At 44.4% G+C, this 14,056-nt stretch overlaps 1 protein-coding gene across 6 annotated transcripts in view; it reads right to left on the bottom strand.

Annotated features, from left to right (window-relative positions):
• Positions 1-839: 839 nt before the first annotated feature.
• Positions 840-14,056, bottom strand: part of plppr3a (phospholipid phosphatase related 3a) — a 102,748-nt gene continuing 89,531 nt past the window's right edge. For all 6 annotated transcript variants that reach the window (XM_048560125.2, XM_048560120.2, XM_048560123.2 and 3 more), the window contains one exon: positions 840-4,767. In XM_048560125.2, the coding sequence (XP_048416082.1) occupies positions 3,448-4,767 (1,320 nt within the window). In that variant the 3' untranslated portion in view covers positions 840-3,447. The remainder of the gene's footprint in view (positions 4,768-14,056) is intronic.

The following is a 14,056-nucleotide window of genomic DNA, read 5'->3' as shown; positions in this document are numbered from 1 at the left end:
AGATGCAGTGTGAAGCATTAAATATTCTCTTAATCCTAGTATTACTACTGAGCATGTGCAAAATGAAATCACCAAATAGTGACAACAGATCACATGAAATTCAAAGCAGAGTCTGTAACACTGTCCTTATTAATGCACCTTCTAACTTTTCGTTCATTCGTTGGACATCTCTAGTTGCTTTCTTGAACTGTTGTATCCGTAATGCCTTTAGGCAGGGAATTCCAGGATTTTGACGCAGCATCAGTGAAGGAATGGTGATATATTTCTAAGTCAGGATGGTGAGTGGCTTGGAGGGGAATTTGCAGGTGGGGGTGTTACCATGAATCTGCTGCCCTTGTTGTTCTAGATGATGGAGGTTATGGATGTGGAGGTGCTAATAAGGAGCAGCGGTGAGTTTCTGAAGTATGTCTTGTAGATGGTTAACACTTGTGCTATGGGGCATCGGTTGTGGAGGGGGTGGATGTGGTACCAATCAAGCGGGCTGCTTGGTCGTGGATGGTGTCAAAATTTGAGAGCTGTTGGAATTTTCCATTATATTTCTGACTTGTGCCTTGTAGGTGGATGACAGGCTTTGGGAAGTCAAGGCGTGAGTTACAATGTCTTGTAAAACATTATGTTGGATTAAGTCTGCTATTTTTAACTCAGATAAGTGAAGGCCTCAAATTACTAAGGCAGCTGAACATATGGATATCAAAGGATGGACAATAAAAATTGGGGATGAGTAACAATGCTCAGAAGGAATGCAAACTGTTGGCCCACAGAAACAGAAGAAAGCAGAGTAATGCACACTTTGTTTTTTTAAAAAAAGTTTATTGAATTCACATAATTCTAAAGCTTGCTTTTGTCCAACTGACACATTCAAAGTACAAAATACTTCTGTATATCAGGACCTACTGTTAAAATCACTATTATAGCACAACAGTAAACTTCACTAAATCAGGCATATGAATCTTCACAACTAATAACAACGTTACTCTGAAAACAATCATTCAAACAATCACTAGAAGTGCTGTTTAGAGCCAGTTTACATTTTGTTAGGAAAGTTCTATTTACACACAGCAATGTTTTGTTTTTCAATGTGGGTTTCTACAAGGATACTTGTGTTTTCCAACATGAGGTTCCAGATTCTCAACATAACAGAGTTAAATTTAACTCAATTCTAGCCTTTGTTGCCTCTGCATTGTCTGATAGTGTCCTGTGCTGAGCTGATAGCGGTCATCTATGGACAGTCTCCAGCCAGGTAAGCTCCAATATGCCACCTCATTTAGCTTGTCACTGCATATCTTGGGTGGTCAGACCCAGGGTTGAACCTCAACTGCCCCAGCTTCTCAGGGAACCTTTGAGAATGATTGGTCTCATTGCCATAGTGTAAATTCCTTCCAGATCCCTCTGGGTTAACTCCAGCTTCTAATGAGCTGACTCAACCAGTCCTTAAACCAAAACTGACCAAAGATCCTGTGCAACATGACCATGTGTCATGGAACATTAAACTTATTTTCAGATTCTGTGCTGAGTAAACATTTTTTTGTAGCTTTCAGAGCAAACCAACAACATTCCTTAAAATAACAAAGTGTGAAGCTGGATGAACACAGCAGGCCACAAAATGTGCTCCCGAGATGCTGCTTGGCCTGCTGTGTTCATCCAGCTTCACACTTTGTTATCTTGGATTCTCCAGCACCTGCAGTTCCCATTATCACTGATACAACATTCCTTAAAATGCCTCTTCATTAATTTCTAATCCTGGTCATTAAAAGGCCCATGGGTAATTGTATCAGCATAAACAGTCTAACAACTAAAACAAAACTATTGTAATTCTGGGGTTCTCATTCAGTCCTGGAGACGTCAATATCTAATTGCTTCACTTTTCAGATTCATCACTTATCTCGGGGCTGGATCCTTGTTTTCCATCTTCCCTGATCTCCAACCCTGGGAGTGTAAAATTGGCATCACTTGCAGAACAGGCTAAAAGGGCTGAATGGTCTCCCTCAGTTGCTACATCCCTCTGGGATCGCTCTGACTCCGGTGCGAGTCTTCGCAGGGGAAGTGGGTGTTCAAAGGGTTTGACATCTATTGGACTGTCTTCAACAAATGGCTGAGAATTGGTTCGATTTGATTAGAAGTGTGATTATGATGCACAGTGCAGGCCCAGGGAGCAGCCTTGGCCAATCCAGGACCATTGAATTATGATGTGCAACATCCAATGAGAGTCTAATGAAAATATGCTGCTGAGAACATCAATTATCATCCAGTTGATGCAGCTATGAAGATGGACTTGTATATCTTATTAATATATTGCATTACTGTATATTGCTTGCATTTCAAAATTTGACAACACATGTCCTGCATATTGACTTAATAGTCTGTTTGCATTATCACAGCGGTTTCATATTCTCCCAAACATATGTTGGGATTAACTCAATCTTTCTTCAATTTTAAAAACAGTAAACTGGAAATACTGAGCAGGTCTGGGAGCATCAAAAGCAGAGCTAATATTAATGATCTTTCATCAAAATTTCAGCCTTTAAATGACCTGACAGATTTCCTGTTTCTCTCTCCACAGGTGCTGCGAGGCTGACTGAGTTTCTCCAGCAACTGATTCTTTGTATTTCAGATTTCCAGCATCTGCGGTATTTTACTCTTTGTCATTGCATTCTTAGCGCGATTGTAGCTGCTGCTTTTTCTGGCAAGTGATGAGGGATCACTTTGCTGGCCTGCTTACAATCATTAGTCATGTCAATGAAAAGGCTATAGCGCCCAACTATCTTGTATACAATGAAAGTATCTGCGAGTTCATGCCAACTCAAAGGCTGGTGCCGTTTGGCACTGGTATACAGAAGTTATTACTGTCCATGACTTCAACAAAGTACAATGCCTGGCTCAGAATGCCAACTAGCATGTTAAACAGCCACAAGCAACAGATGACGCCATCAGGTCAACCACAAAAGACACTTCTTTAACCATTGACTAATTTAAAAACCACAACTTAATTACAAGGCTACAATTCCAAAAGTCTGGAATAATAAGAACACAAGAAACATGCGAGTTGAAATGGCCCATTTGTCTCAGTCTCTGAAATAATAACTTTGCCCCGAAAGTGCTGTAGGATCTCTTGAGGGCAGGAAAATTCAATTCTTTCTTTCTTTCCTTTTCTTAATATCTGAAAATGTCATATGAAGGGTCTTGGAAATTTAGACCTGGATCTGTATTCCTAGCTGTTCTGAGTCAAGAAAAGGCCCCAGACTGCAAATGAAATCAGCTTTGAAGACCAGGATTGAGCTGTGGTCTGAAAAGGTTTGAAAACAAGAGATATCCATGGAAAGGTTGTTTTATTGATCCCGGCTTGTTCAACGTGGGGATAAGGGGTAGCCAACTCACAGCAGTCAAGTGCTGTAGGGAGTCGGTATCCTGACTATTTCAGTAAAAGAATGCCCCCCAAAATGGTCCTGATCAGTCTTTGAATCTCCTGTTGGCTTGAAGTTTCTTGTAGTAAGCCTCTTGGTCGCTGTCTGTACTGGTTTCCTGCTCAGCCAGGAAGGCTGGGTTGGGTTTTCTCCTTAGGGTCGAGTCCCGGCTGGAGCCCATGGTCAGGCTCTCCGAATTTGTCTCGCTCCTCTCGGCTGCAGCCACATTGATTGTGGCGACACTGCAGAAGCGAGTGTCGTCGTGTTCCAGGTCACTGGCTGAGGATCCAGGTGACATCCCACCGGCGCTGCCCCCGCTCTTGGTGGGCCTGTAGCCCCGGTAGTCCCTGTTCAGGTCATTCAGCTCGTAGGCCTCACTGGCCTGGGGCGACTTCCACTCCCAGGGCCCAGCACCACCATTTACGGAGGAGACATGCACCACCGGGTGCGAGCCATGGGCATCTACTGTCACAATGCTGGCCGAGTCCCTCTCTGAGGGCGACTTGTACTGCGAGGACTCGGAGCTGCTGGAAGCCTCTGAGTGCCTTGGTGTGACCGTGACCGTGCTCTGCTGCTTGGACATGGCGATGACCTGCATGATGCGGGGCTGGGGCTGGGGCTGGGGCTGGGCCTGGGCCCGTGGAACCCCTCCCTTCTCCGCCAGCAGCATCCACTTGGCCCGGGCTGAGTTACTCTTTGGCGAGGTGCTGACGCTTGCCTGGCTCTCCTCGGGGATGTGAACCAGCTGCGAGGTGCCGGCTCTGGACTGGATCAGGACCCGTGCTCCACCTCCTGTGCCTCTCTCGCAGACCCTGGCCTGCACTGCAGGGTAGAGGGAGGACGGCGCCACTTCGTCCTGATCGAAGCCTGCGGCCCTCAGCTCCATAGCGGCCCTCATCTGAGGCTGTGACTGACTGATATTTGGGTCATGGTCCAAGGCCAAGCCATCCATAGGTCTCTGCCTCCACTGTGAGATAAGCTGCTTGGAGCGAGAGGCATCCATGGAGACATGGATGGTCATGTGTCGACGCGCAGCCTCATCCAGGTTCGGTGTGTTGACGCGTGGCAGCGTGTTGCTGAAGGTCACCATGTTCTCCTTGCCCATCGGGCTGCGTGGTGCCAACAGCTCCACATCGACGCTGGCCCGTTTCAGGCTGTTCAGGGAGTTCTTCTCCCTCTGTGCCAGGTGCTGCTCCAGGCCTTCGAGCCTCGGCTGTGGGTTCAGCTCATCTGTGCTCAGGGACTTACTCTGCTGGTAGACTGAGTCATGGCGGAGATGAGTCAGAGGTCTGAGGCCGCTCTTGGGAGAAGGCTTCACTGGGGTGGTATCATCTGATGCCTTGAAGTTCCCCACAGCATGAAACCCCTGTGAAAATATAAACACCAGAGAAAAATAGGACAGTGTTATTCAATTTGTAGCTGACTGTGTTTGCAACTTTGAAATTAAGGAGCATTTGTGTGAAGGTGAAATGCTATCTGGGGGAGGTGATGACTAGTGGTGTAAACACTGGACTGTTATTCCCGAGACCCAGATAATGTTCTGGGGACCCGGGCTCAAATCCTACCCTGGCACACGATGGCATTTGAATTCAATGAAGAATCTAGAGTTATGAGTCTAATGATGAGCATGAATCCATTGACAGTAGTTGGGAGGAAATCCCATCAGGTTCACTAATGTCCTTTAGAGAAGGAAACTGCTAGTCTGGCCTACATGTGACTCTTAACTGTCCTCTGGGCAATTAGGGATGGGCACTAAATGCTGGCCTAGCCAGGAACACCCACATCCTGTAAATGAATACAAGGAAAAAAGAACATTTGGAATTGGAAAATAAAATGAATTATGGCTGTGGGTCCCAGGGAATTAAACAACAAAAATGGACTGTGGATGCTGGAAATCAGAAACTGCTGGGAAAATGTCTTCTGAGGAAGGGTCACTGGACCTGAAGCGTTAACTTTGATTTCTCTTCACAGATGCTTTTCTAGCAATTTGTACTTTTGTAAGCTCATTCTTTATAAGCTTGGATCTGACTTCACTTCAAAGGAATCTGGCCCGGAATTTTCTCGTATTTTTCCAACTCTGCTCCATCATGATCTCATTAAGAGGAATGTCCTCCCTCACTGAAAAGGGTCTTAACCTTAGACTCTTCAACGCAGCAGACCTACATTCCTCAACAGAAGTGTGGTACATTTTCTAAGTTATAATTATCCCAGAAGTTTCATTGTTTGTCTAATCCCAGTATACAATTAATGCCTCTAGCCAACAGTACGGTAAGATCTCCATAGAAACTAACTGGTAGAGGTTGCAGTGGGCAACAAATGAATTATTTCACTACTCAGTGTATTTCTGGCAGTGTACCTCTGAACATTGACTTTTTTGGTTTTGGCTTGTGATGTGTTTGGCGCTTGCTATCAGGCTTCACTGAATGGTAAAAGAAACTCAGGAGAAGTCATGGCATGGTGGCTTAGTGGTTAGCACTGCTGCCTCACAGTGCCAGGGAGCAGATTCGATTCCACCTTTGGGTGACTGTCTGCGTGGAATTTGCAGGTGCTCCGGTTTTCTCCCACAGTCCAAAAGATGTGCAGGTTAGGTGGATTGCCCATTGTGTGGAGGGATGTAGAGGCTTGGTGAGTTAGCCATGGGAAATGTGGGGTTTCAGGGATAATTTGGGAGGCTGAGTTTGGGTGGGATGGTCTTTGGAAGGTCAGTATGGACTAAATGAGTCAAATATGCTTCCACACTGTAGGGATTCTATAACGACATCAATATTCCAGTTGTAGGCTTACCAGCATCTTATACAGTTTCATCAATACATGCCTATGTTTGTGTTCTGCACCTCTGCCAATAAAAGAGAGCATTCCATATGCCTTCTTTACAACCTTATCTACCTGTACTGCTACCTTAAGGGACCTGTGCACTTGCACACCAAGATCTCTCCCTTTATTTACCTCATTCAATATATTCCTGTTTATTTTGCATTCCCCTTTACTTTTCAACTTCTCTAACTGCATTACCTCACAATTATCAGAGCTGAACTCCATTTGCCACTCTCCTGACCAGTTGACCAACCCACATATATCATTTTGGAGCTCACAGCCACCTTCTACAGTATTCACTACATGGCCAATTTTTGTGTCATCTGCAAAGTTCCCATTGGGACCCCATGCTCAAGTCCAGATTGTTAATGTATAAAACAAACAGCAGGGGTTCTAATACCGAGCCCAATGGAACACCACTTGAAACAGCTTTCCGTTTGCAAGGGCAACCATCACCAATTACTCTTTGTTTCTTATTACTAAGCCAACTTGGGGAAGACTTGACAGGACAGATGTTGAAAGGCTGTTTCCCCTTGTGGTAAAGACGAGGAATAGGCGGTACAGTTTAAAAATAAGGGGTTCACTACTTAAGATGGAGATAAGGTTACATTTTTTCTCTCAATGTCATGAGTCTTTGTAACTCTGTCCCTGAGAGGCAGAGGCAGATGGTTTTTTGACTTACAAGGGATCAGAGGTCATTCAGAGTGTGGCAGGAATGTCGAGCAGAGGCTACATGCAGAGCAGCCATGGTCTTATGGAATGGTAAAACAGACTTGAAGGGCTGAATGGCTTACTCCAGTTCCTACATCATACGTTTGTATTCCAATAGTCTCCTTCTCTTTCTTTGGTCGCCTTTCAATATCTGTAAACTTCAACTCTTTGATAATTCCACTATCGATGTCCTAACAAAATACAGGAAATGTCAGATCCATCATCTTATTAATCTACATAGAGTTCTTGCTGGAACAAGAGTCAATTTTCAAATTCCCATCCACGGTTCCAAATCCTTCCAAAATCAGACACCCTACCATAAATAACTGAGCAATAACTGGAAGGGAATTCCAGAGACAAGGTCTCAGGGTAGAAGTTCTCTGCTGTTTCACTTCTAAGTAGCTGATGTCTTTATCCTGTGTCTACGACCCAAGGTTTTGTTTCTTTCCAGCAGATACAGCATCAAGGCGTTAACAAATTTTTTATTTTTCTATGAAGCCCAGAGAATATAGTCCCATTCTACTCAATATCCCCTTGTAAATCAAACCCTTATCCCAATCTATTGATTGCAAGAAGCCAGTGTATAACATGAATAGTTAAAGACCTTTGAAATCTATTGAAGTCCAATTACCAATGTTTGTAATTATAAACTTGATAGGATGCAGGGGGCTAATTTAAAAGATCCAACATATGACTGTTTCCCATACTTACGAATGGCATTTACATCATCTGCATTTTGTTCCAGCTTGCATGTAAATCACCTTTGGTGATGGCTTGGTGCCTCAGTGGTTAGCACTGCCGCCTCGCAGTGCCAGGGGCACAGGTTTGATTTCACCCTTGGGTGACTGTCTGTGTGGAGTTTTTGCGTCCTTCCCATGACTGTGTGGGTTTCCTCCAGGCGCTTAGGTTTCCTTCCGCAGTCCAAATATATGCAGATTAGATGGATTGCCCACAGTGTCCAGGGATGTGCAGGTTAGGCGGATTAGCCATGGGAAATGCAGGAATACAGGGAAAAGGGTAAGGGGTGGGATGCTCTTTGGAGAGTTGGTGTGGACTTGATGGGCTGAATGGCCTGCTTCCACATTGTAGGCATTCTATGATTCTATTTGCAACTCAGGGACTGCCTGTATCAATGACTCATTAGTCGTGTTTGTAAAAGACACAGGACAACTCAAAATTGGAAAATTAGAAAATAATATCAGACTGTCACAATTGCAAGGCCTCTACTGGCGGTGATGCTGTTGAGGCAGAGAAGAGAAAGCTTTATCTCTACATGGATTTGCTAAATATATCCTGACCCGGGTTATCTGAAAGCAGAACATTTTACATAGAGTAATCCAGCATGGAAACAGACCCTTTCATCCAAATAGTCCATGCTGACCATAATCCCAAACAAAACTTGTCCCCTGTCTGCTTGTGGCCCATAGCCCTCCAAACCTGTCCTATTCATGTACTTATCCAAATATCTTTTAAATGTTTAAATGTAACAACATCCACCACTTACTCAGGAAGTTCACTCCACACATGAACCATCCTCTGAGCACCTACCATTAACCATATCTATACCCCTAATGATTTTATAAACTTCTATAAGGTCACCTCTCAACCTCCTACGCTCCCATGAAAAGAATCCCAGCCTATCCAGCCTTCCTTTATAATCAAACCTTCCATATCTGGCAACATCCTGGTCAATCTCTTCTGAACCCTTTCTAGCTCAATGATATTCTCTAATGTAATGTAATGACTACATTTCCTAACTGTATAAGTGTGGTGATGTGACATAAATATTGCTAAAATGTGTCTTTTTATATTGATGTATAAGGTTACATGAACAGAAAGGATACATCGCTTGGACAGAAAATTTAAAGGTTATTAAGTCTGATTGTGATGATTTGATTCTGAAATTCTGAGGCCTAGACTTGGAATGCACATACTTTGATGATCAGATAAATTTCCGTTAGTGCCTCTTGATGCTCAATTAATCAGAATCTTTGGTTGCAGGGCAAACAGTTTCCACATTTTGATGTTTTGTATTGATTTTATAGAATTGGAAAATGGCTTGATAATGAATACGCAGTCAAACAGCCTGGAGGTGTGTTACAGTGAATCAAAATGCACAACATTAACCCAACTGGGTAAAAACGATCAATTGTAATTGGCCTGCAAATGAAAAACTGGCACAAAGCCCAAGTGTTGATTGGGGTCTCTGGGGTCACTCCAAGGGCTGATATCATTAACTACTCGCAAAGTCTTTAGTGGAGTTCTGGACGGTAATCAATTCGAAACTTATTTTTAAGCTTCGTGGGCAGGTCTTACAAATGGGGCTTCTCCCGATTGGGATTACTGCCTTCTGCTTTGTTTGATATCAGCCCTATCTCAACAGATAGTGCTCTCTCTTCTAAGGTAATGGGTTCAAGTCTCAATCTACAGATTCGAGCATATAATCTAGGCTGACATTTGGATAGCACGCATAGGGAGGTGGTCACACCGCAGGCTCAGACTCCACAGGCAGGAAGGGAATGGGTGACCATCAAGGCAGAGCAGGAATCTCCTGTGGCTATTCCCCTGTAAAACAGATATACTGTTTTGGATACAGTTGAGGGGAATAGCCTCTCGGGAGTAGCAGTAACATCCAAAATCATGACACCGTGGTTGGCTTGGCTGCAAAGGGAGAGAGTCCTAGGCCTAGAAATGCTGCAGTGTTAGCAACGGGAATGGATAGGCGTTTCTGTGGCTCCTAATCATATTTCAGGATGGTGTGATGGCTCCGTGGTTCTAGGATCCTGGATGTCTCGGAGTGGCTGCAGGACGTTCTGGAGGGGGAGGGTGAATAGCCAGTGGTTGTGATACATGTTGGTACTTACAATGTAGGTGAAGAAAGGGATAAGGTTCTAAAAGCAGAATATACAGAATGGGGAAGAACACTGAACTGTAGGGCCTCAAAGGCAGTTATCTCAAGATTACTGCCAGTGCCATGATCTCGTCACAGTAGAAACAGTTGGATATATAGGATAAGCACATGGCTGAAAAGATGGCACGAGGGGGAGGGCTTCTGATTTGTGAGGCATTGGAACCAGTTCTTTTGGGGTGGGGGGGGGGGGGGTGGGGAGGTGGAGGTAGGACCTGTACAAAGCACATGGGCTACACTGGGAAGGACTGGGACTGATGTCCTTAGGATGTTGCTTGGTGGAGTGGTTAGGGAGGATTTAAACTAGTGTGGCAGAGGGGTAGGGCAGTAGATGCAGAAATTGAGGGAGAAGTTGAAACCAGGACAAACATGACTAAGAACAAGAACAGGCAGGGAAGCACTGCTGAGAAGAGCAGGGGAGGTGGTCTCAAAATGCACGTGTTTCAATGCAAGTAGTATAATTGGCAAGGTAGATGAACTTAGAGCATTGGTTAGCACTTAGAACATGACATTATTGAGATTACGGAGACTTGACTGAAAGAGCGACAGGACTGGCAGCTGAATATCCCAGGATTTAGAGGTTTCAGGTGTGATAGAAAGGGAAGTTAAAGGGGTGGGGAATTGCATTACTGGTAATAGAGTATCTCACTGCTGTACTGAGGAAGGATACATCAGAGGATTTGTGCAGCAAGGCAATATGGGTAGAACTCAGGAATAGGAAAGATGAAACCACAATGCTGGGGTATACTACAGGCCTCCCAACAGCCAGCAAGAGATAGAGGAGAGAATATGTGGATGGGTTTTGGAGAGATGTAAAAACAACAGGGTTCTTGTGGTGGGTGATTTTAACTTCCCCAATATTGGCGGGGACTCACTACATATTAGGGGCTTGGATGCGGCAAAATTTGTAAGGACCATTGAGGAGGGTTTCTGTACACAGCATCCAAACAGTCCAACCAGGATAACAAGGTGTAGAGCTGGATGAACACAGCAGGCCAAACAACATCAGAGGAGCAGGAAGGCTGACATTTCGGGTCTGGACCCTTCATCAGGAAATTAAATCAGAGGTTATACTGTGGAGAGATAGTAGGAATTGCAGATGCTGGAGAATCCGAGATAACAAGGTGTGGAGCTGGATGAGCACAGCAGGCCAAGCAGCAGCTTAGGAGCAGGCTATACTGGACCTGGTTTTGAGAATTGAGCCCCGCCAGATGAGTGAAGTTTCAGTGGGGGTGCATTTTGGAAGCAGTGACCCTAATACCGTGAATTTTAGGATACTCAGGGACAGGGATAACAGCAGTCCTTGGGTGAAGGTGTAAAATTGGTGTAAGGTAAGTATTAGGCAGGGACTGGAGAATGTTGGTTAGAGACGGCTGTTTGACAGTAAATCCAAATTGGACATGTGGGAGTATTTCAAACTACTGTTGGTAGGAGTTCAGAAGTGGCACATCCCTGTGAGAATGAAGGAAAGGTATGGCAAATTATATAAACCTTGGAATGGCTAGGGATATTCTGACGTTGGTCAAAAAGAAAAAAAATAAGCTTATGTGAGGTCTAGCAACTGAAGTTCTTAAAGTATACAAGGAAAGTGGGAAAGAACTTAAGCAAGGAATTAGAAGGGCTAAAAGGGGTCATGAAAATTCGTTAGCAAACAGGATTAAGGGGATCCCAAGGCTTTTTAGACATATATAAAATGAAAGTGGATAGCCAAGGAAAGGATTGGCCAATCGAGGACAAAGGAGCGAATCTACATGTGGTGCCAGAAGAGATAATTGAGATGCAAAATGAATACTTTGTGTCATTATTCATCGAAGAGAAACAATCGGTGAAGGGTAATCTCAGGGAAGGGAGTGTCGAGTTTCTGAGTCAAGTTGCTATTAAACAGGAGGTGTTGTGCGTCTTAAAAGGTATTAAGATAGATAAGTCCCCGCGTCCTGATGGGATCTAAACCAGAATATTGAAGCAGGTAAGAGAACAAATTACTGGAACATATGCCAGACATCTTTGCATCCTCTTTGGCCACAAGTGAGGTCCCAGAGGACTGGAGAATAGCCAATGTTGTCCCATTGTTTAAGAAGAGTAACAGGGATAATCCTGGAAATGACAGGCCTGTGAGCCTCATGTCAGTGGTAGGGAAATTATTGGAAAAGATTCTCAGGGATAAGATCTATACGTATTTAGAATCAAATGGACTTATTAGAATTGACAGCATGGTTTGTGTGAGGGAGGTCATGTCTTACTTACTTGATCAAGTTTTTTGAGAAGCCCTCAAACTTGACTGATGAGGAAAAGTTGGTTAATGTTGTCTACATGGACTTCAATAAAGCCGCTGGCAAGATCCTTCATGGCAGACTGATACAAAAGATAAGGTTACATGGTATCAGGTGTGAGCTGGCAAGATAGATACAGAACTGGCTTAGTCATAGGAGACCGATGAGGGCAGTGGAAGGATGCCTTTCGGAATGGAGGGCTGTGACTAGTGGTGTCCCACAGGGATCAGTGCTGGGACCTCTGCTGTTCGTGATCTACACAAATGACTTGGAGGAAAATGTAGCTGGTCCAGTTAGTAAGTTTGTGGATAATATGAAGATTGGTGGACTAGTGGATAGTGGGGACAATTTTCAGAGGGTGCAGTAGAATATAAATCAATGGAGGCATGGGCAGAAAAATGGCAAATCGTGCTTAATCCAGACAATGTGAGGTGATGCATTTTGGAGGGTCAAGTACAGGTGGAAATTATACAGTGAATGGCAAAACCCTGAGGAGTATTAATATGCAGAGGGATCTGGGTGTGCAGGTCCATAGATCACTGAAGGTGGTAACGCAAGTAGATAAGGTAGTAAAAAAAGGCCTGTGGATATTTGCCTTAATTGGAAGGGGCATGGAGTATAAGGACTGGCAAATTATACTGCAGCTTTATAGAAGTGGAGTTGGGCCACATTTGGAATATTGTGTACAGTTCTGGTCACCACACTACCAGAAGGATGTGGATACTTTGGATAAGATACAAAAAAGGTTTACGAGGATGTGGCTGGGTATGGAGGATTCTAGCTAAGAAGAAAGGTTGGATAGGCTGGGTTTGTTTTCATTGGAACGCAGGAGCTTGAAGGGCGACCTGATAGAAGTTTATAAGATTGTGAATGGCATGGATAGAGTGGGAAGTATGAGGACTTTTCTAAGGGTGGAGAGGTCAATTACTTGGGGACACAGGTTCAAGGTGCGAGGGGTAAGTTTAAAAGTGATGTGTGATGTACGTTTTTCAAACAAAGGGTAGTGAGTGCCTGGAACACGCCGCCGGGGGAGGTAGTGGAAGCAGAGACTATAGGAGCATTCAAGAAGAACCTGGACATATACATGAATAGGGAGGGAATAAGTGAAACCAGCTGTAGTATGGAAGGGCAAAATGTGTCAGCACAAGGTTAGAGGGCTGAAGGGTCTATTCCTGTACCTTATTGTTCTTTTTTATTTCCACGTAATGCTGAGGGAGTTGGTCTCCCACTTTTCCAATGAGATATTACACCAAGGACAAATCTGGCCTTTCCAATGAATCTAAGAGTTCTTATGACAGGATTTAAAACAGAGCAAAGAGGCTCTCTTTGGTGCCAACATTTAACCTTCAACCAACATGACCTCATTTATCTCAGTGAGGTTTGTGTTATCTTGTTGGTTACCACTTCTCCCTGTCTTCTATAAAGTGCCTTATGATATAGAATCCCTACAGTGCTGAAAGAGGCCTTTCAGCCTATTGATTGTGCACCAACACTCTGGAGATCATCACATCCAGACCTCCCCCTTCAACCCCATCCACATAACCCCACATTTTCTATGGGTAATCCACCTAGGCTACACATCCCTGACACTATGGGCAATTTCCCACGGCCAATCCACCCAGGCTGCACATCTTTGGACTGTGGGAGGGAACTGGAGCATCCGGAAGAAACCCATGCAGATACAGGGGAACATTTTAATTCCTCACAGGCAGCCACCCAAGTGTGGAATCAAGCCTAGATCCCTGGTGCTGTGAGACAGCAGTGCTAGCCACTGTGCCACAGGTCCAGAGATCTCGAAAGAGGTTGTATAAATGCAAAGATTTTCGTTCACCTTAGGTGTTGTTCAGGTTTTTCCATTGAGAGTCCAGAAGGCCGAGCTGATCACCGACTGTAACTTTGGTAGGGGTTCATCATTGAGAAAGCAGAGTGAAAGACGCCTTGTGGATATTCAT

The sequence above is a fragment of the Stegostoma tigrinum genome, chromosome 30, assembly GCF_030684315.1.
Source record: "Stegostoma tigrinum isolate sSteTig4 chromosome 30, sSteTig4.hap1, whole genome shotgun sequence".
Classification (NCBI taxonomy): Eukaryota; Metazoa; Chordata; class Chondrichthyes; order Orectolobiformes; family Stegostomatidae; genus Stegostoma; species Stegostoma tigrinum.
The sequence above is the reverse complement of the archived record's forward strand: the minus strand, read 5'-3'. Positions and strand labels throughout refer to the sequence as shown.